The following is a 24,949-nucleotide window of genomic DNA, read 5'->3' on the forward strand; positions in this document are numbered from 1 at the left end:
TGTCTTGATTATTGAAAGTATTGACACTGATAGCAGTTAATGGGGCCTATAAACATCATAGCCTACTGAGGATTTATTTTTACATGAGCGTTTGATATACATAACTAATACATCTTAAGCCTCTTGGGGCAGGGACTGTCTTTTTGTCCAGTGTGCTACATACTGTGCAAACAATGTGGTCTTCGTCTATGACTAGGGCTCGAAGGCAAACCTTGTTTCTTAAATTCTTCCTGTTTGGTGCAAGTTTTTAAATTATTATCTATTTAGAAAAAGTTACATTGATGGACATTAGAAATAGTGAAATATAAAAACAGCACTATAAAATTAATAAATACTTTCAAAAGTGTTATTTAAAATATTTTAAGCCTTCAATCCAGAGTTTTAGTTTTAAAATAATATTACAGTTGTTATATTCCAAAGGACAGCTCTTTATACTAAACTCCTATTTTGACTTTTTGCCCATGCTAACTTTGCTGCTGATCTGTATAAAATGTTTCAAAAAAGAGTTTTTGAAAGTGCTCCCCAAACAGCAGACTAGTTTAAAAATGCAGGAACTGTGCATTTCAAAGCAAAACTAAGCAACAATCTTGTTTTATGATCTGCCGTGCCCACACTACTTCTGACACATGAATTTAATAAAATGTATTATTGTTTTGTAAGTTCCAGTGACGGACAACTGTGATGATATAAGGTTCCACATACTTGTGATATGTTTCTGGATTCTCAACTCTGATAAAAGGGATGAACATTGCACCTTTGTTATGGTCAGGATATCACTTCTAGTCCAAAAACAGAATTAATCTTTGTTCCCTCAAGAACAGAAGTCTATTTACTTACTCAGCCTAGAGTATCTGATTAACCCTGTTACATTTCAGATTTTGCTAAAGGAAAGCAACACAACAGGTGACCTGTTCTTTTGCTGCCCAAGTAAAAGAGTGCCATCAATTTTTGTTTTTGACCGTTGTAGCAGCCTAAATATCTTCTCCCTGTAAGTCATCCTTATAGATCACACTGGTGTGACAGAGAAGTGGATGAGGTAGAGATTAAAGTGATGATAGTGGAAGTCATCATGCTGTGAGTCAGCTCATTTGCAGCACAGAGCGTTTTCAAAGTTTTGGCAATGGCACAGACAGTTGTAGCTCCTCTGCTATAGCATCTTCAGAATTCCAGTCTTGACAACAGCACAGTGAATCGTGGCTTTGTTTGCTCAGAAATATAGAGGGTATTTTTCTATCTAACTTATCCCAGTAGATTTTGTTGTGAATACCAATCCAGCTGCCTTTATATATGCAGATATGTTGCATGGGGACGAAAGCAACATAAGTAATGATATGATTGAATTAGATCTTGTTTTGCTGTAAAACCCAATGACTCTCATAGTGCCTGATCCAAAGTCCCCTGGGTGTTAAAAATCAAGCAGAGTATTGACTTTGTATTGGGTGTATGTTTAGCAGAGAACATTAGTGCTTCCTTACTGGAAAACAAGGTGCCAGGTTCCCTCATATGAGCAGCTGTTAAGCCATGGCTCAGAAAGCCAGAGAGCTACTTTTACTGCCTTTCTGAAATACTGTATATTTTAATTTATGAATGACTAAACTAGATGGTGCCATATTTTCCATTAGTATTTGATTGAAAACACTTTCCTGCAATTTGTTTGAGTTCAATTAATCTTCTAAAGAGTTAGTCCTAATTTAAATTGATTACAATACCTCAGGGAATTCTAAGTATCTCTTTTGAAACAAGCCATTATGTTGCTGTTAAGCACTGTAAAAAAAGTTCTTTCTCAAACCTACACAGAAACAGCTGAATAAGAGCATGAAAGCCAAAATACAGATTCTGTAGCCTCTGGTTATCTAACCATAATCAGAACATAAACACAGTCCCACCGACACCAGCCCAGCAATGATGCTGGCGCACAGACTATATTTGCTACAGTAAAACAGAGGAAACAAATGTTTACCACATCAAAAAGGTCAAGATGATAATGGAGAAGAGTTACATTTTAAACTTCTAAAATAGTACAGATAATGGCCTTCTAAAATGGAAATTATGGATAATGTAGCCCTTCTAAAATGAAAAGTACAGATGATTTTAGCATTAAAATAATGTACTTGATTTTTTTCAGGTCCTTCTCTGCCTTCATCATATTTCAGCCACTTCGTTAACAGCATGAAGGTAATTACTTCCCATTTTGTATCTTAGTTCTGTTCAGCTTTTTTAACCCTATATTTTAATAGGAATTAAATATAAGATAAACATTAACATGCACACAATAATTGATGTATATCAGAAATTACAAAGTTGTTTATTATACAGCTATTCAGATTAATAGGTGAATAAACAAGTTATCATATTACTGCATATTCTATCAAATGTAAACAAAGAAGATTACTACCATATAAAACATTATATAGGTTTTACTACGAAGCATTTTCTTTAGACAAATTTTATCAAAACAAATCATACCTTGGCATTATCTACTTCAAATCTTCTAGCATAAGTTAATTCCTCTATATTTCTCAAACTCTTTCATGCCAACAATGGAATGAGAGAATTTTTACTTTCAAAGAGACTCTCAGAGCACATTTAGCTGCATTTAATACATGAAAGATCAAGTTTTGGACAGACTCCTGTCATTCCTTCTCCCAGACTAGCTGATGATTTTCTCTATAGGATGGACAAAGTACAAGGAAAAGTCAGTGCCAAGAATTCTCTCCTTCCATTCCTCCTCCTTCTCTTTCTCTCCTCCTCCCCTCGTCCCCCCAATAGGCAGTAACCCTTGCTTTTCTGTACATCTTTAAAATTTCACACAAGTTGAACAAATATTTGGTCTGCTTTTTCAGTGAGTGAAGGAAAGGCAATGGAGCCTGTACAAACCATTAATAAAATAAAAGAACTGTTGGGAACCAACAGTTCTGTCTCTGTTTGTTCCAAAATGGCTTCTAAGGAAAACCACCTTACCCAGACCTCCCTATTTCAGCATTCATCTGTACTCCCGCTATGGAATACTTTAAGTGTTGGAGTTGAATATGAATGGAATATTAACTTAAAATGCTTTTATTTTGCTCTAACTGAATTAGTTCTATCCTGTCTTGTGTCAATATAAGATTTCTAGTGTAATGAAATCAGAATATTATAGTGATGTCACCAAAATAAATTAAATCAAAATATTATGTAATGGTATAACCAATTCCCTTCTTGAAACCAATATAACCAATTTCTTGAAAAATTATTATAGAGGAGGTTTGTTATCAGATTTTCTTCCTGCTCAACTAAATCCAGTTATACTTTCTTTGCTGTAATGTGTAGCCTGCATCAACTCAAAGACAGAAATTTTCCCTATTGGATAGGATGTGTCTTATTTGATTTAACAGAATAATATTTCCACCTTAAGCAGTTGCTTTCATCTACAAAGTACTATAAGATGAGATGCCATACAGCAAGCTTTACAACTCCATTTACCAGGAAACAAAAGGGAAAATCTGTCAATCACAAAAGCTATAAATAGCCAAGTTTCCCCACTCCTTTCCTTCAGTCTGTTTTGCCACCAGTCCTGGAACTGACTAATTCTTGTTTATTCTTCCGCTGCATCTATGTACAAACATATTTCTCAGAAAGAAGAAGTAAGGAAGACCAAGAGAAGGGTAGAGGGAAATCAAGGGTCTTACAGAATTACAGAAGGAAAATAAGAGAGGTTGGAATGTCTGTTGATGTGGTTCTTATTCAACTGGGAGAACTGCAACTTAATTGTTCCAGACTCTGTCATTCCTTCTCTCAGACTCACTGGTTTTCTTTGTAGCATAGGACAAGAAAAGTACAAGAGAAAATCATTTGCTAATATTTTGCGTGCCATCTCTTCTCCTATCCTACCTCCTTCACTTTCTCTCCACCTGTCTACAGTAATCCTTGCTTTTCCACGCACCTTTAAATATCAGCTTTATTTGTGTGAAGTTTGTGGTCTGCTTTTTCAGTGACTGAAGGAAACTGGCTCTTTGCACCTCCAACTTTCTGGTGGATGAAGGTATAATTGCAGTATGGGATCTTGTTTTGGAGCACAGCAGAAGGAGAACTATAATAAACACCATTTCCCCTATCTCTGGGAGAAATCCTGCCTTTGCAGCCTAGGGAAATAAATTATTCACTTTCATTTTATATCACTGAGGAAGGGAGTGATATCAAAAAGCAGATTTTAAGATCACTATATCCTATACTGAGATTTTTTCATGTAACTTTATAGGATCAGTGTCAGGTTCCGATTTTGTCTCAACTTAATTTTTGTAAATGCTTTCTCTTCTAAGGGTGAGAAAGGAGACAATGGAGAAACTGGCTTCAAAGGGGAAAAAGGAGAACCAAGTGGAGGTTTTTTTATGTCAGGGCCTCCTGGACCTCCTGGAAGACCTGGACTAGTTGTAAGTGATGTGGTTTGTCTTGCAACAGAAATGTACATGGTTATTTTTAGTAAGAATAAACTAAATAAACACAAAAAATAAATGAGTGAAATGTAGCCTACATTAAATTACTATAAAATGGGTGCATTAAAAAATGTACTCAAAGAGTAATTACCAATGATTCACTGTTAACATGAAAAGGCATATCTAATGGGATCCCATAAGAGTCAGTCCTGAGTAAACTACTTCAATATTTTCCTTAAGAACTTGGATAGTGGAGTGGAGAATATGCTTGTAAAATTTGTGGATGGCACCAAGCGGGAAGGGGTTGCAAGCACTTTGGAGGACAGGACTAGAATTCAAAATGACTTTGATAAGTTGGAGAATTGATCTGAATTTAAAAAGATGAAGGGCTTTTTAAAGTGCAAAATATTTCACTTAGAAAGGAAACTTCCAATGCACAACTACAAAATAATTGGCTCTGTGATAGTAATGCTGAAAAGGATCCTAGGGTATGTCTACACTACAAAGTTAATTCGAACTAATGGACATTAGTTTGAATTAACTTTGATAGGCACTACACTAGCGCTCCGCTAGTTCAAACTTAATTCTAGTGGGAGGCTAGCCCTCCCCAGCTTTCCCTGGTGGCCACTCTGGCCAACACCAGGGAAACTCGTCTGCCCCCCTCCCGGCCCTGGACCCCTTAAAGGGGCACAGGCTGGCTACGATGCCCGTGCCAGGTGCAAGCCTGCCAGCACCCAGCCAGCAGACCCTGCACCTGGCACGGCTCGAGCCAGCCACCCGATGCCCCCCAGGCCTCCCCCTCTTCCCGGGACCAGGCTGGCGGCTCCCGGGAGCTTGCCCAGGACCACAAGAGGTGGGCACCCGCCTGGTCCAGTGCAGACATCGTGGACCTCGTCCACGACCTCCGCACTAGGCACAGGAAAGTGGCCGTCTAGGGCAGGAGAGCTGCCAGCCTGGCCAGCCAGGAGCAGGTTTGCATGAAAATCAAGGTGGTCCAGTGAGACCCCCGACCCTGAGCCCTGAGCTTAGAATGGCCGTACTGGGTCAGACCAAAGTTCCATCTAGCCCAGTAGCCTGTCTGCCGACAGTGGCCAACCCTAGGGACCCTGGAGGGGATTGACCGAAGACAGTGACCAAGCCATTTGTCTCGTGCCATCCCTCTCCAGCCTTCCACAAACTTCGGGCAGGGACACCACTCCTACCCCCTGGCTAATACCACTCCATGGACCCAACCTCCATGAATTGATCTCACTTCTCTTTAAACTCTGTTCTAGTTCTAGCCTTCACAGCCTCCTGCAGCAAGGAGTTCCACAGGTTGACTATTTGCTTTGTGAAGAAGAACTTTCTGTTATTAGTTTGAAGCCTGCTACCCATTCCTTTCCTTTGGTGTCCTCTAGTCCTTCTATTATGGGAACTAATGAAGAACTTTTCTGAATGCACCCTCTCCACCCCACTCATGCTTTTATAGACCTCTATCATATCCCCCCTCCATCTCCTCTTTTTTAAGCTGAAAAGTCCCAGTCTGTTTAGCCTCTCTTCATATGGGACCTGTTCCAAACCCCTCATCATTGTAGTTGCCCTCCCCTCTCCCACCCTCTCTCTTCCCCTCTCCCACCTCCTTTTCCCAGTCTCCCCCAGTTTTGTTCAATAAAGAGAGATTCTATTTTTGAACACAATTGTCCTTTATTCTGTACATCAGGAAGGGGGGCTAGGGAGGGGTAAGTGGAAGGAGGTGAGGGAGGAATGGGGTACGAGCTCCCGATGGGGAGGACTGGGGTGGCTCTGTGGGCTTCTGGGGGTGGAACCTCTCCTGCAGCCCCCCAATTGCCCCCTCTCCCCAGATGGCAGCCTGCGGCAAGTGCAGCCGGGCTGATGGCCGAGTGCTGTGATGTGCCCAGTGTGGGTATTCCGGGCAATCCAAGCCAGGACTGCTTTGCAAGCGGGGCACCCCTGAGAACTGTCTGTCCGGGGTGGGGGTCGGGTCCCTTTAAGCACAGCCCTCGGCTAGCCTGAGGCAGCAGCTCCATGCTCTGAGTCCTCATCTGATGCCCTGCCGGCACTGCTTCCGGCCATCCTTAACCCCGGTTCAGGGTCCACTCTGTGTGGACATGCTAGTTCGAATTAGCAAAACACTAATTCGAACTAGTTTTTTAGTCTGGATGCATTAGTTCGAATTAACTTAGTTCGAATTAACTAATTCGAACTAAGTTAGTTAGAATTAGCACTGTAGTGTAGACATACCCTTAGGGTTTATAGTAGATCACAGGCTGAATATGAGTCAACAATATGATGTAATTATGAAAAAAGCTAATATTCTGAGTCTATTAAAAGGAATGTTTTAAGGAATGTCATATGTAAGATATAGGAGGTAATCATTCCACCTTACTCCAACTAAGACCTCATCTGTACAGCGCACTGTGTACAATTCTGTGCTCTGCAGCATGGAAAATATATGGACCAGACAGTTTGGAAAACCTGACCTATAAGGAAAGGTTAAAAAAAGGTGCATGTTTAGTCTTGAGAAAAGAAGACTGTGGAGGGAGTGGGACCAGATAAGTGTTCAAATACATTAAGGGCTGTTCTATAAAAAACAATGATGAATTCCTCTCCATGTCCACTGAAGGTAGAACAAGTACTAATGGGCTTAACCTGCAGCAATGGATATTTAAATTAAATGATTTTATGATGCCGCAGAGGATGGGGTCGGAGTGGGAGGGGTTGTTGGGGTTTTTTTGTTTTGTTTTGTTTACTAATTTAGACAAGTTAAAGTAGGGAAGATTTTGAATATCAACTCTGAAGCCCTAGCCCTGTAAACGTTTAGGTACATGAGTAATATTTCATGCAAACAAGCAATCCCATAGAAGCTGATGGGACTACTCATGAAGTAAAGATAGACACATGCATACATATTTCCAGGTCTGAGGCCTACATCAGACAACTGAACAGATCAAAAATGAGCTACAGGTTTATTTGTGATTTAAAAAAATGCAATTCATACTTAGTAACTGAATTAAGAACAAGATTAAATCAAAGGAGAGCTATAATCAATACATTTGAGTATGAGGACAGCATCTCTCACTATTGCCTCATTAGCTCACAGTGGCTAATAAAGGTTAAGAATAAAAACATATAGTAATCTGCCAGTGGCAGCATTCTCAGCAGAAGTCGTTCAGCTGTGGAACTAGTCAGAAAAAGCCTTCATGACATACTACAAGATCTGCTGGTTTGTTCAGGTTTTTCCTTGAAAGATGGCTTAGGGGTGTGGGTTTTTTTAAGCTGTCATTCTAGGTTGTAAAATCACACCATATCATGAGTGATTTTTATATTTCTATGTACATGTGTAAATGTGTATAGCTATGCATATTTCAGAAGTTTAAAAATACAAATAAAATGCAATAACATTCATTAATACATGTATGATGTTACTGGTTATATCTTATAAGGGTCAAAACAATCAGTACAGAAATTATATAGCACTGTGCCAGAAAAGACAGAAGATTTGTGGCATCTGGGAAGGAATACCAGGTTAGGCTAACCCTTGCCAGCAGCAAGTCCCAATTTATCCTGCTTGACTTTACTGGGAACTGCTCACTTTGCACTAGTTTGTTTGCCTAGCAGAGGAATGCTTTGCCTGAAGAACAACAGAGGCTGGATGACAGATCCACTGCAGCAGACAAGGACCAGGCATTTCTGATGCATGGCCTAGATCTGCTCCATGTATTCAGGTTGGCCTGAAGCATGTGAGGGAAAAGGGGCTGAAAATACATGGGGATCATGATGCTCTCTGCCAATTTTCAAGATCCTCTATTCTGGCACTCATAAACTGGGGGGCTAGCTAGATGGTGTCTTTTTCTTTTAAAGGAGAATACAGGGTGAGGGATGGGGTAGAAAGCTGGGATACTGCTACAATGGGGGAGCCATTCAGGATAAGTCATGTGTCCCTGGGGCTGAAACCTTCTAACAGGTATCCTAAGATAGTCTTGACACCATTTTAAGTATATGAAACATGAAGTGACCTAAGTTATGCGCTAGAGGTGCAGATGCATTGTGAGTAGTGTACAGCATTAGGGAGGAAATAAGGGTATGTCTACACTACCCCCCTAGTTCGAACTAGGGGGGTAATGTAGTCATCCGGAGTTGCAAATGAAGCCCGGGATTTGAATTTCCCAGGCTTCATTTGCATGAAGCCGGCCGACGCCATTTTTAAATGCCGGCTAGTTCGAACCCCGTGCCGCGCGGCTACACGCGGCACGGGCTAGCTAGTTCAGATTAGGCTTCCTAATCCGAACTAGCTGTACGCCTTGTGCCACGAGGTGTACAGCTAGTTTGAATTAGGAAGCCTAATCCGAACTAGCTAGCCCGTGCCGCGTGTAGCCGTGCGGCACGGGGTTCGAACTAGCCGGCATTTAAAAATGGCACCGGCCGGCTTCATGCAAATGAAGCCCGGGAAATTCAAATCCCGGGCTTCATTTGCAACTCCGGATGACTACATTACCCCTCTAGTTCGAACTAGGGGGGTAGTGTAGACATACCCTAAGACACACAGAGCAGATCCAGGCACCTGAGTCAAGATTTTCAGAAAGTGTTGTTAAAAAGGGGGGGGGGCTCTAAATCCATAGTTTAGGCACCTAAACAGTAAGATTTTCATTTTCTGTTGTCTTCAGTGAGAACTACTGAGAACTCAGCATTTCTGAAAATCAGAACTATAGACTAAACTATGTCCAAACGGGGTTGGGGTGAGTCGCGTCAGGCTGTTGCTATTGAAATCAGGGAGTTTGTCATTGCTCACTCAGGCTGCTGCATGTGTATCATTTTTGTGTTTAAATATTAGTCTTCTGCCTTGACAGGGGCCAAAAGGGGATTCAATTGTTGGACCAAGAGGCCCCCCTGGATTGCCTGGCCTACCTGGACCACCAGGGTATGGAATAGTTGGACCTCCAGGCCCACCAGGCCCTCCTGGGCCTCCAGGACCCCCATCGATATATGGCTCAGGTGAGGGAATTCTGAACCAGCTTTTCCTCTGAATGTATGTGTGTGTGCACACTAGCATGTCTAGCATCCCTTCTAAGCTAACCACTATGTCCCATACCCTGTCATATTCCCACCCTACCCATCTGTCTATTAGCTGTGCAACAGAATTATCCAACACCCGAATAAACACAACTCGCTGGGGAAGATTCAACACAACTTTTGTAAAGGAAAAGCTCTGCCTCCCTAATCTGTTAAAATTCTCGGAGGGAGTCAACAAGCATGTAGATAAGGATGATCCAATTGATATTCTGTAGTTGGATTTTCAGAAAGCTTTTAAGGAAACTTGGACTATGTCTAGACTACAGGGATTTTTCAAAAAAAAATTGGCCTTTTTTCGAAAAAATTTCATCTGTGTCTAGACTGCTGTCGTGTTCTTTCAAAATTAAATCGAAAGAATGCAGCAGGTTTTTCGACAGCGGTAAACCTCATTTTAGGAGGAAAAATGCCTTTTTTTTTCCCGCAAGAGCTCTTTCGAAAAACGCGTTCTTGAACGCAAATGGGGATTTTTCAAAAGAGAGTGTCCAGATTGCCTGGGTCCTCTCTTTCGAAAAAGCGGATCGCTTTTTTGAAAGTCTTGTGGCAGTCTAGACGATCTCTTTCGAAAGAGGCTTGTAGTCTAGACATACCCTTGGTAACCAGGGGATAAGAGGGAAGGTCCTCTCATGGACCATTAACTGGTTGAAAGGTAGGAAACAAAGGTGGGGGGAATAAATGGTGAGCTTTCACAATGGAGAGGGTGAATGGTGGGATCCCTAAGGAGCTGTACTGGGCAGTTACAAAGGGATCTCTTAAACCTGGGTGACTGGGCAGCAAAATGTGAATTGAATATCAATATTTTAAATGCAAAGTAATGCACACTGGAAAAAATAAACCCAACTACACAAATACAATAATGGATTCTGAAGCAGCTGTTAGCACCCAAAAAAGAGATTTTAGAGTCACTCACGATAGTTCTCTGAAAACTTCCATTCAGAGCACAGCAGCAGTCAAAAAGGGTACCCCGTATTTTCGGAACAAATAGGAAATAGATAAAAAATAAGACAGAATCATAATGCCACTATACAGATCCAAGAATATTGTGTTCAATTCTAGTCACCACATCTCAAAAAGAATACACTGGACAGGGATGTTAAATATTGGTTAACTGAATAGTCAATTAACCTCATGAATTCTTATCAGTTACTTGACTATTCTTTAGTCCCCAGGGGTAGGGCCAGTAGCCAGTGTGCTCCAGCCCCATTCCTAACACTCTGTGCTGCTGCCTCTGTATCAGAGGCAGTAGCATGAGGCGCTAGGCAAGACATAGTCTGCAAGGGGAGCCAGTTTAAAAACCAGCTCCCCTCATGGACCAACTGCCTGTCTCTTGGCAGCAGCCCTTGTTCAGAGAGGGTAGTCTAAGCTCCTGGACCTGGCATGAGCTGGAACTGAGCTAGGCTGCTTACCCACCTGGCTCCTAATGCACTTTAAATGCAGAGCTGCAGTGGGGGTAGGTTCTGAACCCTGCATGAACGAGGGCTGAACCAGGCTGCTTGCTAGTCTGCTAAACAATTTACTGGTAAGTCAGGGGAGGAAATGCGTGTAGTCTATAGCAGGGGTTCCCAAACTATTTGACACGGGGACCAGTAAATCCATTCATGAGCTTTGGGAGGACCGGTAACATTCATTTGCATATTTGCATATTCATTAAGCAAATCATGAATATTCAAATATGTTCTTTCTGGTCCTCCCAATACCCCCAGTGCCAGCTTTAGCAAAGCTTTTGATACGGTCACCCACAATATTCTTGCCAGCAAGTTAGGGGAATATGGATTGGATAAATGGACTGTAAGATGGATAGAAAGCTGGCTAGACCAGGGTTTCCCAAACTTTTTACTTCAGTTGGAATCCGTTTTTTTTTCAGTACTGTTTTGCAGCCCAAAAATATAAACGCATATAACAAAAATTAAAAATCAATACATTTTCAGTGCTTCGCCCAGCTGCATCTTCTGCCCAGCCTGGGCCAGGGCTTGGGGGACCCAGCGTGGCATGGGCATTCCAGGAGGTGGGAGCAGGAGCAGATTGGTGGTAGGGTATCTGGCTAGGAGGGAGGGTGCAAGGAGAAGTAGGGTTGCCAGGTGTCCAGTTTTGTACTGGACAGTCCGGTATTTGAGGGTTCTGTTCAGGAAGCAAATTGAGAAAATACCGGACATATAAAATGTCTGGTATTTTCTAATTAGGTAAGTTTTATTATTATTATTATTAGGTGTATCAATCCGTAGCTGCAAACTGCCTGGCTGGTAGATGTGCTCATGCTTCATGAGTGTATCTACCAGACAGGCAGTTCGCAACTACTCGAGGGAGGCTATGGGGCGGGCAGGGCAAATGGAATCTCCAAAGCCAGACTCACTCGTGTGCCTGGGTCAGTCCCGTTTCCCGCCGGCCGATTCACTGCCCCTCCCCCCGCTTCTCCTCCCGATCTCCTCCTGTCCAGCCCTGCTGCCCCTGTCCAGCCCTTCTTCCAGCAGCTGGTTCTCCCATCTTCCTCCTCATGATCTCCCCTGTCCAGCTCCCCCACCCTCCGTCTAGCCCTGCTTCCGCCGGCTGATCTCCACCGGACAGTCCCGCTGCCCCCAACCCTGCTTCCCAGTGGCCAGTTTCCCCCACACACACACACCTCCTTCCAGTCCACTCCCCTCCAGGCAGCCACACTGATGCCCGGTACCTGGCCGCGACCCATAGTTTGGGAAATGCTGACATAGGCAATACCCAAACATTTTGAGTTTTCACACCTTTCAGTTTTCAATCCCCAAAAGAGCTTGAAAAAAGAAAAGAAAAACAAGCTGCTGTCTCTGGTAGCTGACCCCTCAGTGTGAGGCATTCAGATACACACAGACAGACATTCCAGGACACAAGAATCAAATCATCACCTTAAAAAAGGTGATTTTCATTACAAAAGATAAACTTGATAAAGCATACTTGGTTGCTAGATGTTACAGAGCAACTAAGGAAAACAAATTAAAACACAGAGAAAAGCCTCTGGGCACAGTGCTAGATGGTAAATGGGGAGGGGAAGCACAGAGCAGTTCAAACCAAACGACAAAATAAAGAAAAATGACCCTGAATGCAACTAGATTCGCTTTTCCCCCCTACTTACTTTCAGATTTATTTTTGTTCAGTCCACTCCCATGCCCCAAAATTCCTTGGAGTCCTGCCTGGGTTTAAATCATTCTGGGCTCGTCTACACTGGCCCCTTTTCCGGAAGGGGCATGTTAATTTCAGAGATCGTAATAGGGAAATCCGCGGGGGGATTTAAATATCCCCCGCGGCATTTAAATAAAAATGTCCGCCGCTTTTTTCTGGCTTTTAGAAAAGCCGGAAAAGAGCGTCTACACTGGCCCCGATCCTCCGGAAAAAGCGCCCTTTTCTGGAGGATCTTATTCCTACTTCGAAAAAAGCGGCGGACATTTTTATTTAAATGCCGCGGGGGATATTTAAATCCCCCGCGGATTTCCCTATTACGATCTCTGAAATTAACATGCCCCTTCCGGAAAAGGGGCCAGTGTAGACGTAGCCTCTGTGTCTCTCAGCTCCTGGTTTTTGTCTCCCACACAAAGAAAGCAGGCAAGGAATCTATATCCAATTCAAATGTCAATACTCTCTCTCGATTGGTTCTCCCAGCCCCCTGGCCAACAGCTTTGCTAGCTACCTGACTTTAACCCTTTAGTCACTGGGTGCTGGTTAGCACTCCTCCTGTCCATTACAATCTCTCCCACCTTCTTCAGAGGCAGACCTTTTATTGAACCTGGTCAAGCCAATTTATTCTGCCCCGCTCTCTCAGTTGCAATATAATTATCAGAAGTACTTGTCTGCTTTCCTGTCTACATGCAAGCTCACTTATGACTGAATTAACCATTAGCAAGATAGCAAAAACTATATCAAACACAGACAGATAAATAATATTCCTAAAATACTCCAGATATCTAACATGTCCTCCAGATCAAGCACTGTTTGAAATCGCTTAAAACCCAGTCAGACTAAATAAAACATTCCAGACAACCGTCAGGTGTGTTTCTTGCCTAGACTTTTGGTTACCTGTTCTGTCACTGACCTCAGTTTCCTTCCTACACATCCTCCTCTCTGCTTTATTAAGAAAACTGATGAATATCCATTTAGTACATCTGAGTGGAGCCCAGGCTTGATTTTGTCTCCTTTTAATTAGGTTACTGCTTAGTCATGTCATAGTGCACATGCTGTAGTGTGGGAGACAGGAAAGGCTAACTTCTTGAATGCTGACTTTGAATCAAGCCTCTGTCCCTTGCTACAGGCACAGAATGCTCTACAAAGATTCTCAGAAGTGCACCGGAATGATGACTCTGTAGTTGGCTTCCTGGTTACATGAGAGTTAATGAAAAACATATTTTGGAAACGTTAGCAGCACGAAACAGCAACAGGGGATTTTTTGTTCTTCCATTAACTCATCATCATCACATGTTTTTATACGCTAATAAAACAAGCCTCATAGCGTGTAAATGCTCATACGATATGGCTTTCTGAATCTTGGGAGGGGTGTTAACTACTGTTTTAAAATGTTTTAATGATGTTGTATTTAGCATAAACTAGTTCAGACTGGAAGGATACAAGAATATAGTAGCAACAAGATATAAATGACTTTTTCTTTAAAATATATTTGGTGTAACTTTTTAATTTTTTCCTTAATTAACTTATACGCCTCTCGTGTCACTGCGGGTGTGATCCCTGACCCACTGAAGTCAGCAGAAGCAGGATTGGGCCCTTTTCTCTGTGCCCTTTTCTTTTATTATCCCTCCCATGGAACAGCAGAGAAACTCAGGAAACCTTCCTGTAGGCTTTGGATGAAAAGGAGTGGGACATTGTGTAAAGTGCAGCCACCTACCCTTAACAGATTTTCTCAGAGACAGTCATCAGGGGAAATTATCATGACATTTCTCCTTCAGTTTGTAAACACTATGGGTGTGTCTAGACTACATGCCTCTGTCGATGGATTAGACAGATAGGCAAAGGGAAATTAAGCCGCGATTTAAATAATCGCGGCTTCATTTAAATTTATATGGCTGCTGCGCTGAGCTGACAAACAGCTGATCAGCTGTTTGTCGGCTCCGCGCGCTAGTCTGGACGCGCTGCGCCAACCTGAAAGCCTTTTATCGACATCCCCCTTATGCCTTGTAGGATGAGGTTTACAGGGGATGTCGATAAAAGGCTTTCATTTCGATAGAGGAGCGTCGCAGGATCTTATGAGGGAGATAAGGCAAAAAGCCACATTTATTGTAAAGATAATAATAAAAAAATAAAGAAAAGATAGAATCGAACAACGTTGTTTAACTACTTAACCCTTATACATATAAACATTCATTCATCCAGTCATTCAGGTTCTGTGTATTTGTTATAGTTACCAGCCTGGAAGTTGCTTGTGACAGAATACTGGCCAGGTATTCTGTACACAAGTGATGGTAGTGGGGAGTGAAGTCCTGATCAGATGCGCATCTGAAGCTCCTGGTAGGCTGGCAGCAGAACCTTGGACTCTGATTCCATAGTTTTTTAGTCCAGTTCTTATAGGAATTTCTTCCTATGCCAGTCTATGGAAATTGCTGCATCATGCTGATGTCTCCAGGGTGGCTGCCAGGTGCTCGTCAGTGATCTCATTGGGTGGACCTCCAGTACTTGGTTTTCTCCACTTGACGCCTTTTGGTTGCACTGGCACCTGACGCCTTCTTCAGCCCTTTGTTGCTGTATTCTCAGGCTGGCACCTCTCAGAACCATTCATTCATCATCCAAGCACTCTCTCTCTTACATACAGTATTTTGTATAATAATAAAAGTTGTAGTTACAAAAGTTTCTGGGTGGTATTGCTTAAAACATTCTCTGAGTGCTGAGTAAAGTTACAATGTTTTAAAGAGAACAGGCGTCAATTATGTAACAATGCCCTTAGTCAATTACAGGGCTTGGCTCCCATAGCAGAGTTAGTGGCTTGACAATGCATTGTTACAATGTATCTCTGCAATGTCAATTTCAAGCAGCCCCTTGCACAAGCTTGAGCATGCCCTGGGACACAGAGAGGGGGCTGTTTCTGGCTACATAGGATTATATTCTTAACAGTTCTAAGTTACATGACCTAATACATTATATTCTAAAGGGGCAATAATAATAATAAATCTAAACATTTAACAATCTTAACTAATAATAATAATAATAAGAAGAAGAATTAATAATAAATCTAAAACACTTTAAGTTGTGGGGAACAAATTATGGGGGGGTCACTTCCATTTGGAGGAATCATTTTCAATACATTAATATGTTATCCCTACACAGACTAGTGCCCGGAGCCGACAAACAGCTAATCAGCTGTTTGTCGGTTCAGCGCGGCAGCCATGTAAATTTAAATGAAGCCGCGATTATTTTAATCGTGGCTTCATTTCCCTTTTTCGAATACACAAATCTACATGCAGGTAGTTTAGACGTACCCTATGTGTCAATGTTGTGCATGTTACAGAGACTGTCACACAGTTTGCAGAGTTGCCAGCATTTGAAAAAAATTCAAGCTACCAAATATTGCCTCACAACTTCTCCCTCTTTTTCTCACAAAAAAAAGAGATGTGAAGTGTATTTTTGTTTTGTTTTATCAGCTGCATTTCCAGGACCACCAGGTCCACCCGGGGAGCCAGGGTTACCAGGAGCCAGGAATCTGGTAAGAGAAGAAAACTTCAGTTTGCCATTTTGAGAGCATGAGTCCTCTCCCATCAATGTCAATGGAAACACTCCAGTGGACGGTCAATACTGCATCACTTCTCTCTTCTGAACAATACATTTTCAGGAAATAGAGCAAAGAAAATAAAGCTCAGTTTGGTTATTATTAGCATCTTTTCCAGATAATTCAAAAAGATGAATAGGGTTTTAAACCAGTGGAGGTACTGTCTGTTGCAGACACAGGTCAGGACCTCTGAAGAAGTATGTAAAATGGCAGCTTGATATTTATGATTAGAATAAATAATACAGGCAGTCCCCGACTTACGCGGATCCGACTTACGTCTGGGCGGCTTTGCTCCTGTCCTCCTGGTCTGCTGGGGGGGGGTCCAGAAAAGCCACTGGACACCCCCCCAGCAGACCAGGGACACCCGAGCAAAGCCAGACACCAGGCGGCGGCTTTGCTCTGGTGTCCCTGGTCTGCTGGGGGGGGGGGGTCCAGCGGCTTTGCTGGACCCCCCCAGCAGACCAGGGGGACAGGAGCAAAGCCGCGGAGCACGCCCGCAGTGGGACAGCCCGGGCGCGCTTGGGCTGTCCCACTGCGGGCGTGCTCTGCGGCTTTGCTCCTGTCCCTCTGGTCTGCTGAGGGGGGGGTGCAGCTAGTGCCCCCCCCCCCAGCAGACCAGGCTTTTCTTGCCTATCCCTGGGGTAGAGCAGCTGGGGGCTGCCGGGTTGGTCCCGCAGCGCCGCTCCGGACCAACCCAGCAGCACCCCAGCTGCTCTGCCCCAGGTGTCCTGATTCAGCCGCTGCTGGTCAGTTTCAGCAGCGGCTGAATCAGGACGCCTGGGGCAGAGCAGCTGGGGTGCTGCTGGGTTGCTCCAGTAGCGCCGAGGAGCCGCGCTACTGGAGCAACCCGGCAGCACCCCAGCTGCTCTGCCCCAGGCGTCTCCAAGTCAGCCGCTGCTGAAACTGACCAGCGGCTGATTACAAGAAGCCCGAGGCAGAGTTGCTCTGCCCCAGGCTTCCTGGAATCAGCCGCTGATCAGTTTCAGCAGCAGCTGACTTGGGGACACCTGGGTTTCTTAAGTTGAATCTGTATGTAAGTCAGAACTGGCGTCCAGATTCAGCCGCGGTTGAAACTGATCAGTTTCAGCAGCGGCTGACGCCAGTTCCGACTTACATACAGATTCAACTTAAGAACAAACCTATAATCCCTATCTTGTATGTAACCCAGGACTGCCTGTACTCAGCCAGTCTTTCTTCCAAGGAAACTAGAGACCTAAGCAGAATAAAACCCAGTAATTCAGGTCTCTATTTCAGCAGATGTTGCTCTTAAAAGGAAAGCTTCAAGTCCCTACAACCACTCCACTTCAGGTGTGCCACTGTCCCCAGCACTTTTGAACAGAGACCTTTGAGAGCAATGCCTGCCTTGTCATGTCCTGTACTAAGGGTCTGGGCTGATGAGAGACTTCTCTGGCTCCTAAGGGGGAGCCAGCTCCAGGCCCCCTGGAAAGGGTGAGGTGTCAGCTGAAAGGGGCAGGGCTAGTAGCCCCTGCAGGGCTGCCAGGGCTGCTGGGCACACACCATGATTTAAAGGGCCCAGGGCTCTGCCACTTTGGAAACCTCACATCCTAGGAAGAATAATGTTGAGAGACACCTTGAATTCCCAGTACCCATAAGTTCTATGAAAGTAGCAGGCATCTCTAAAACCCACAATATCCATCAGTGTTCATTATCTAAGCCCAACTCATACCATCCAGGGAGGATTGCACCTCTAGAGACTAAGCGTTCTGATCAACTAGAGCAGTGCCAACTTCATTGGTGATAACTCCTGTGATGCCAGTAGTTCCCCAAACTGCACAGCATCAAGCAGTACCATTAAAATTCAGGTCACTCTTAGTGCCACGTGCTTTCAGCTCTGGTACTGCAGAAGTTCAGATTCTTTAAGGATTTGGTCATTTCACACAAACTGGAATTGTCTCTACTGATGGGTGCTGAAAGCTTCCTTCCTTACCTGTAGCATACCATATCCTCACACAGACATGCTCTTCGATATCCCCTTGAATGGATAGGCTCCTTGTCTTAATTCAACCATTTGCCCCACTCTGGACTATGAGGGCAGCTCTCTGATTCCCAGATTTCTGTTCAAAGTTTGCTCAATTACCAACCCAAAGTTTACCCTCCCAACATTCTCTCTATAAGGGAGTCCTTGAGGCACAGATGTGCATGGGATGTCCCAGACTCTCCCTGGTATGAGTATTCATTGGTTCCCCTTCCCTTCCCATATGGACCTTCCCACTGGTCATTCTGGGTTGTATGCGCTGTCTGTAGGGAATAATTTACCATTTGATACTCAAGGAAATATTTCTTATCTGAAGTCTTTTGGAAGTATGCATCTTTGCCTCCATTAGTAAGTCTTGGAAATTCTGTTTGAGATCAGGCTTGAATCATCATTTTCTGAGAGATGCCTTCTTTGTTTCTTGGGTGAGGAATCTCCTATATATCTATGTTCTGATGCTTCTCAGGGTTTTGAACAATATCAAGCTGGTCAGAGCCAAGGTCTTCCTAATTGCACCAGCATGGCCCAGACAAATATAATTACCATGCCTGATTTGCCTCTCATCTCTCCCTTCCCTTTGATTATCAACAACTTCCAACCTGCTAATCCAGGTCTCAGGACAAGTTCTTCATCCTAACATGACAACTTTGCATATCATGTCTTGGCACCTGGATGGCTCTCAAGGGTAGAGCATTCCTGTTCAAGAAATGTAAAGGTTGGGTTAGTAGTAGAAAGGAACCAACTAGAAAGACATTATCTGCCTCTCAATTTATTAAAAGATTATCAAAACTTGTTTGCATGTGCTGCAACTTGCTCCAATGTGTCATTTCAACTTGGTCCTAAATTTCCTGAGGAGGCAACACTTCAAACTATTGGCCATGTGTTCCCTTTGGTGAAAATGGCTTTTTTAGTGGCTGTTGCCTCCAGTAGGACTGAATGATGAGGAACTTAGCTAGTGGACCTTTCCTACACCACATTTTATAAAGAAAAGGTCTCTCTCTGTCCATACCACTTTTTACCGAGGGTCACCTCAGACTTCCATGTTAACTGGTTCATTTAACGTCTGGTTTTCTACCCAAACCTCACAAAACTAAAGAAGAAGATGCTCTTCACACCCTAGATGTCAGGAGAGCATTAGCCTTTCATTTGGAAAAGACTCTTCTGGTTTCTTCTCAAACCAACTGACATAATATCATTATTATGTGGTTTGAGTTTCAGCCTGCTAATCACATAACATCTTAAAGGAAGAGGCCTTCTGCTATTGCTAGCAGACAGCTCAACATATACTACAAACTGAGAAAAACTGCAAGGGAAAAAAGTGAGATACAGAGATCTGATCACAGCAAGCCACAGCCTTTATTCAACTGGTATTTCTGAATATTAAGTTGCCTGCAGTTAAGAGAAGAAGGTCTTTTCCTTGTAAGATTCTGTTATGGAACTGGCATTTCTTTCTTCCTTCCTTTCTGGAATACCAGCTAGACAAACCCAGCTGCACATTTTCATTTTGTGTAATTTTATTTGTTGCTTCTTCTGGCCCATAGCTTAGGAATATGATTAAAGCTGCATCTTCAGTCAGACATTTGCTTTGAGATTATGTCTCATGAAAATCAAATCAACCAAATATATATAATTATTAACTGCACTGATTCTAATTGGATCAGAACAACAAGAAAAGAGATAATAACAACAAAAATGAATTGAGTTAGCCCAGGTTGGGAAATACTTTACAAACTACATTTTTTCCCACTCCAACTGCTAATGTTGTCAACTCAAACATCTTTTGAACTCTGCCAGCTCAACCTAGTTTTCCAGGTGTAGTAACCGCACAATGGGACCAAATGTATCACGTGTAATTCTGGTCGTAATTTTTGTTATACCAAAAATTAATTTGAACTACACTCATCAAAGTTCCCAGTTTCATACACAAAAGCTAATTAATGCCAGTACAATTTATCATGATCTTTTTATGACACACAAACAAAATTGGGAAAATGAGCTAGGATAGACTTTATAAATATTTATTGTTCAAAAAATGATTTTCATTTCTATGACTTCCTCTGATTTCCAGTTGAAATAAATTTTTTTCTCTTTTATTTGCAGATGTCCTTTACTTTTGATGATTCTGTTTCCTTGTTATTTGACAGGTTACAACTTTCAGAAACATTGATAGCATGTTGCAAAAGGTTCACTTAGTAGCAGAAGGCACATTAATCTACCTGAGTGAAAGTAGTGAGGTGTTTATCCGTGTTCGAGGAGGATGGAGAAGATTGCAGGTATTATTGCATTGTTGAGCCTGCTTTCCAGTTCTTCTCAGTGGTTTTGATGCAAATATTCTTTAAGGGGAGAGTGCGGGTGCTAAGATTATCTTCAGTACAGTTGAAAGAAATGTGATTAATTCATGTCTGTTTTTGCTCATCTCTTCATTGTGTGCTCTTCCAGCTCGGTGAATTAATTCCCATTCCAGCTGACAGCCCTCCACCTCCAGCAATTTCCGGCTATGTAAGTGCAAAACTATCTATGGCCTATGAAAAATTACATCAAAATATTCACAAATTGGGAAAGTATTTTGCAGATAGGCTCCCTCTCAGCAGGATTTTTCACTATTGTGGGTGACCTCTCAGCTCCGTGCATTTATCACTTCACTCCATTCAGCTCATTAATTTGTTCTTACTAGTCATTGGCCAGCATATTTCTATTTCACGAGGCTCTGCACACTGCAGTGATAAATCAGCATCTCTGAAGCAGTGCCCAAAACATATGTGCTCTATTTTATAATACTGAAATAAGTCCTGTTGAAGCTGAGTTTCTTACAAGGAAACAGAGTGCATAAGTAGATAAAAGTCCAGAAGCGTGAGACCCTACCATCGGAATGGCTTAGCTACTGAAAGTAAGGTTATGGAAATATTGTATTTAAACCCACTTATGACTTACACCATCAGTTACATTGTCACTGGTGAATGTGAGCCAAAATGTTTGCCTACGCCTATTCTAAAACCTGCTTTATTTATTTATATGGCTTGACATTGTGCTGATCATCATCATACAAACATACAGGAAGATGTGATCCTTGGCCCAAAGAATTCATAATGTAAAAAAGACTAAGACAAAAGGGTTGGGGGGAGAGGGAAATGAGATACAATGCTCAAAAAGAGTGATTAGGCTGGTGACAGATATACATCTTATCATTTGTGTTAGCAGGAAGTGTGATTATGAGGTGACATGGAATGAGACAACATGCCAGGAAAGGAAAGAAGGGAGAAGGTTTATGAGGAAGAGGGGTAGGAGGATATCAAAGCCAGCAGCCAGTCAACATATGAGGGAAAATGCACAGGGCTCAGATTATAAATGGCAGTATGCAGACTTCCCAAGTCCTGTGACATTTTTCAGTAAGAGCAGTCCTCAACCGGAACTCAGAGCAGCACTGAAGACAGGAGTGGGAGGTGTAGAATGCTCCAGGCAGCCAGCTCCACCTCTTCCACACAAGCGCCCCCACCTTCCTTAGAGGTCCAGCGAGACTGTTAGCCCTGCTTGTAATATGACTTCATCGTCTATGTGGTTCAATTTTTATTTGGCAACACACAAAATTCTACAATATTCCCAGCAACAAATTAGAGAACGAAAATTGTCTTTTCCTTGATGAGATTGTTGTATTTTAACTCTGATTTATTTCTCTCTGTTGAAATAACAGGGATTTCAGCCTCTTCCAGCACTGAGACCAGTTTCAACTATTAGAAAACCAACAGTAAGTATGAGAATTACATTAGAGGCACTATTACAGCTGAATACCTGAGATTTGGTCTTTAAGTAGGGATTAAGCCGGGGTGGCCAACCCATTAGAGCCAAAGAGCCAAAATAGAGGTGGACAGAGTGGGAAGAGCCACATATTGGGGGCGGAGGGAACTTGTTGAGTAAAAAAAAAAAAAAAAAGAAAAGGGCAGCTGCACCAGGGGGAAATAGGTGCTGGTATGCCCTGGAGGTAAGATGGGCTCAGGACACAGATTTGCAGTGGGTGGATGGTGCAGGAGTGTTGTGGCAGAAGACTAAGATGTCTGGGTACAGGAGTTTGGAGATATGAGAGGCTCAGGACAGGGGGTTCCAGTGTATGACAGGCTCAGGTTTGGCATCTGGGGGACAGGAGGAATGCAGGAGTGTTATGATGCTGCAGCCAGATGGGAGCTCAGCCCCAATTGGGGGCTTGTTGGCCAGGCTTCATTTTTAAATAAAATATTATGTCAAACACAACATGTTTCAGCATTGTCTTTATTTATGAGAGGGGCGGGGAACCTGTTTTGAATCAGGGGTCACTGACCTACAGAAAAGTCAGTTGGGGCCACACAAGTGAGATGCAAAAATCAACCCCTCTAAAAAAAAAACAAGCCTCACTAACTGTGCTGGTGGGGGCAGGGGACAGAGTGCTGGGGCAAGGTGCTGGTGGGTGCTGGGGCAGGTGGCAGGGTGCTGGTGGGGGGGCTCTGGCCAGGGGAGGAGACAGGGACCTGGGGATCCCGGGTCTCAGGAAGCGCACAGGTTGCTCTTCCCCTCCCCTCTCCTCCCTTTTCCGCCCATAAACAGCTGGCACGCTTCCTGAAACACCAGGTCTGTCGCTCGGCTGAGGACTTCCTTCCCCCTGTTGCCTGCCTGTGCAGGGTGTGTGTGTGTGTAGGAGTCCTGGGACTGTATGCCAGCTCTAACTTCTCAGGAAGCATGTGCTCTTCCTCTGCTCCCGACAACAGCCATACCGGGATTCCTACTCCCTCCCCCCTCCCGTTGTAACCCATTCCCCCTTCCCTCCCCCAGATCCAGGGACCCCCCGCTTTAACCCAATCCCCCTCACATCCCCTCCCCTAGAGCTAAGCACACACCCCCAACGCAATCCCCTTCTGCTCCCCCAGAGCCAGGCCCCCTCCCCACTCTAACCCAATCCCCCTCCCCCCCCAACCTTATGCCCGGGTCCTGAAGCCAGAGCCAGAGCCACTGCCACCGCTGCTACCTCCACGCTGCTATCTCCCTACAGGCACTGGGCGCATGCACTGAGCAGTCAGCTTTGAGCATGTGCTGGCCAGGACTCCATGCACACACCCCCACCTGATCCCCTTCCCCTCCTCTAGAGCCAGGCATTCCCTCCCCCCCCCCACCCTAACCCAATTCCCCTCCTCCCCTCTAACCTTATGCCCAGGTCCTTGAGCCAGAGCAACCACCACACTTGGAGCTGGAGCTGCCTCCTGCACTCAGCAGCCAGCTGCTAGCACGTGTAGACTGGGACGCTGAGTGTGACCTGGCCTGCACATGCAGGATATGACGTAGTGCGCTGGCTGCTGTGAGCAGAACAGTGCAGGCCTTGAGCACACATGCAGTTCAAAGCAGCCCAACTGTGAGACTGGCTGACCTGAGCAGTTCCGGGTTCGTCACAGTTCCATCAGGAGCCACAATTTTTTTCTCCACAAGCCACGGGTTGGCCACCGCTGGATTAATCCTTTGTTTGAATTTTTTATATGTATCCTCTCTGAATTTACAGCATTTACTCTGAGAATTTTCTTTTAGCTGGTTTAGAAGCAATGAAAAAATGTAAATATCTTAACAAATTATTTAACAAATCTTAAATGTTGTTCCACATTTTTGTTGATTTTTGAGATGGTTTAAGGTTGTCGAACTCTTCAAAGATAATATATTGCCAGTATGGGCTGGCCTCTGGCTGATCATGCTGAATATGATTTCTTTAAGAACTGTGATGTAATGGTGGCAGCTACACCATCATCGCAAAAGATTAATCTAACTAGCCTTCTTTGGAAGGTACTATTATGCTCAGCTATTCATCTTTCAGCTTTTCTCAAGGGTACGTTTTCCTTATCAGGGAGGAAGCCAGGATACGTCTAAACTACATGCCTCCGTCGACGGAGGCATGTAGATTAGCCAGATCGGCAGAGGGAAATGAAGCCACGATTAAAATAATCGCAGCTTCATTTAAATTTAAATGGCTGCCCCGCTCTGCCGATCAGCTGTTTGTCGGCAGATCAGGGCAATCTGGACGCGCCGCGCCGACAAAGAAGCCTTTCTTGATCGGCACAGGTATACCTCGTGAAACCAGGTTTACCTGTGCCGATCAAGAAAGGCTTCTTCGTTGGCGCGGCGCGTCCAGACTGCCCCGATCTGCTGACAAACAGCTGATCGGCAGAGCGGGGCAGCCATTTAAATTTAAATGAAGCTGCGATTATTTTAATCGCGGCTTCATTTCCCTCTGCCGATCTGGCTAATCTACATGCCTCCGTCGATGGAGGCATGTAGTCTAGACACACCCCCTGTGAATAACTTAATAGTTGTTATAAATTAAATTGTAAATCAGTGAGGGGTTTTACTTATTTTCCAGCTGCATTTGGTGGCTTTGAACTTGCCATTTTCTGGTGCCGTGCGAGCTGATTATCAATGCTTTCAACAAGCCCGAGCGACTGGTTTAACATCAACATACAGAGCTTTCCTGTCATCCCATTTGCAAGATCTGGCTACAGTTGTGAGAAAAACAGACAGATACAATCTACCAATAGTTAATCTTAAGGTAAAAATAAATGCTTTATTTGCTGTGTAAAGGTGATCTCTAGCTATGCAAATTCTTTAGAAGTCAACTGAGGTAACAGATTTTTTTATTCCTTGCTTCTTGGCTCTGAAATGTTTGATCAAAGTATCTTATAAGCTATAGGAAAAGCCTTGTTTTTCCCATCTACATCCTTATGACAAGTATAGCTATGCAATGTCTCA

At 43.6% G+C, this 24,949-nt stretch overlaps 1 protein-coding gene across 3 annotated transcripts in view; it reads left to right on the forward strand.

Annotated features, from left to right (window-relative positions):
• The window catches only part of COL15A1 (collagen type XV alpha 1 chain), a 275,709-nt gene that overhangs the window by 232,968 nt on the left and 17,792 nt on the right, over positions 1-24,949 (forward strand). For all 3 annotated transcript variants that reach the window (XM_075921580.1, XM_075921581.1, XM_075921579.1), the window contains 8 exons: positions 2,126-2,175; positions 4,299-4,409; positions 9,260-9,404; positions 16,082-16,143; positions 20,344-20,472; positions 20,639-20,698; positions 21,888-21,941; positions 24,564-24,749. In XM_075921580.1, coding sequence (XP_075777695.1) covers positions 2,126-2,175; positions 4,299-4,409; positions 9,260-9,404; positions 16,082-16,143; positions 20,344-20,472; positions 20,639-20,698; positions 21,888-21,941; positions 24,564-24,749 — 797 coding nt within the window. The remainder of the gene's footprint in view (positions 1-2,125; positions 2,176-4,298; positions 4,410-9,259; positions 9,405-16,081; positions 16,144-20,343; positions 20,473-20,638; positions 20,699-21,887; positions 21,942-24,563; positions 24,750-24,949) is intronic.

The sequence above is a fragment of the Pelodiscus sinensis genome, chromosome 2 (assembly GCF_049634645.1).
Source record: "Pelodiscus sinensis isolate JC-2024 chromosome 2, ASM4963464v1, whole genome shotgun sequence".
Taxonomy (NCBI): Eukaryota; Metazoa; Chordata; order Testudines; family Trionychidae; genus Pelodiscus; species Pelodiscus sinensis.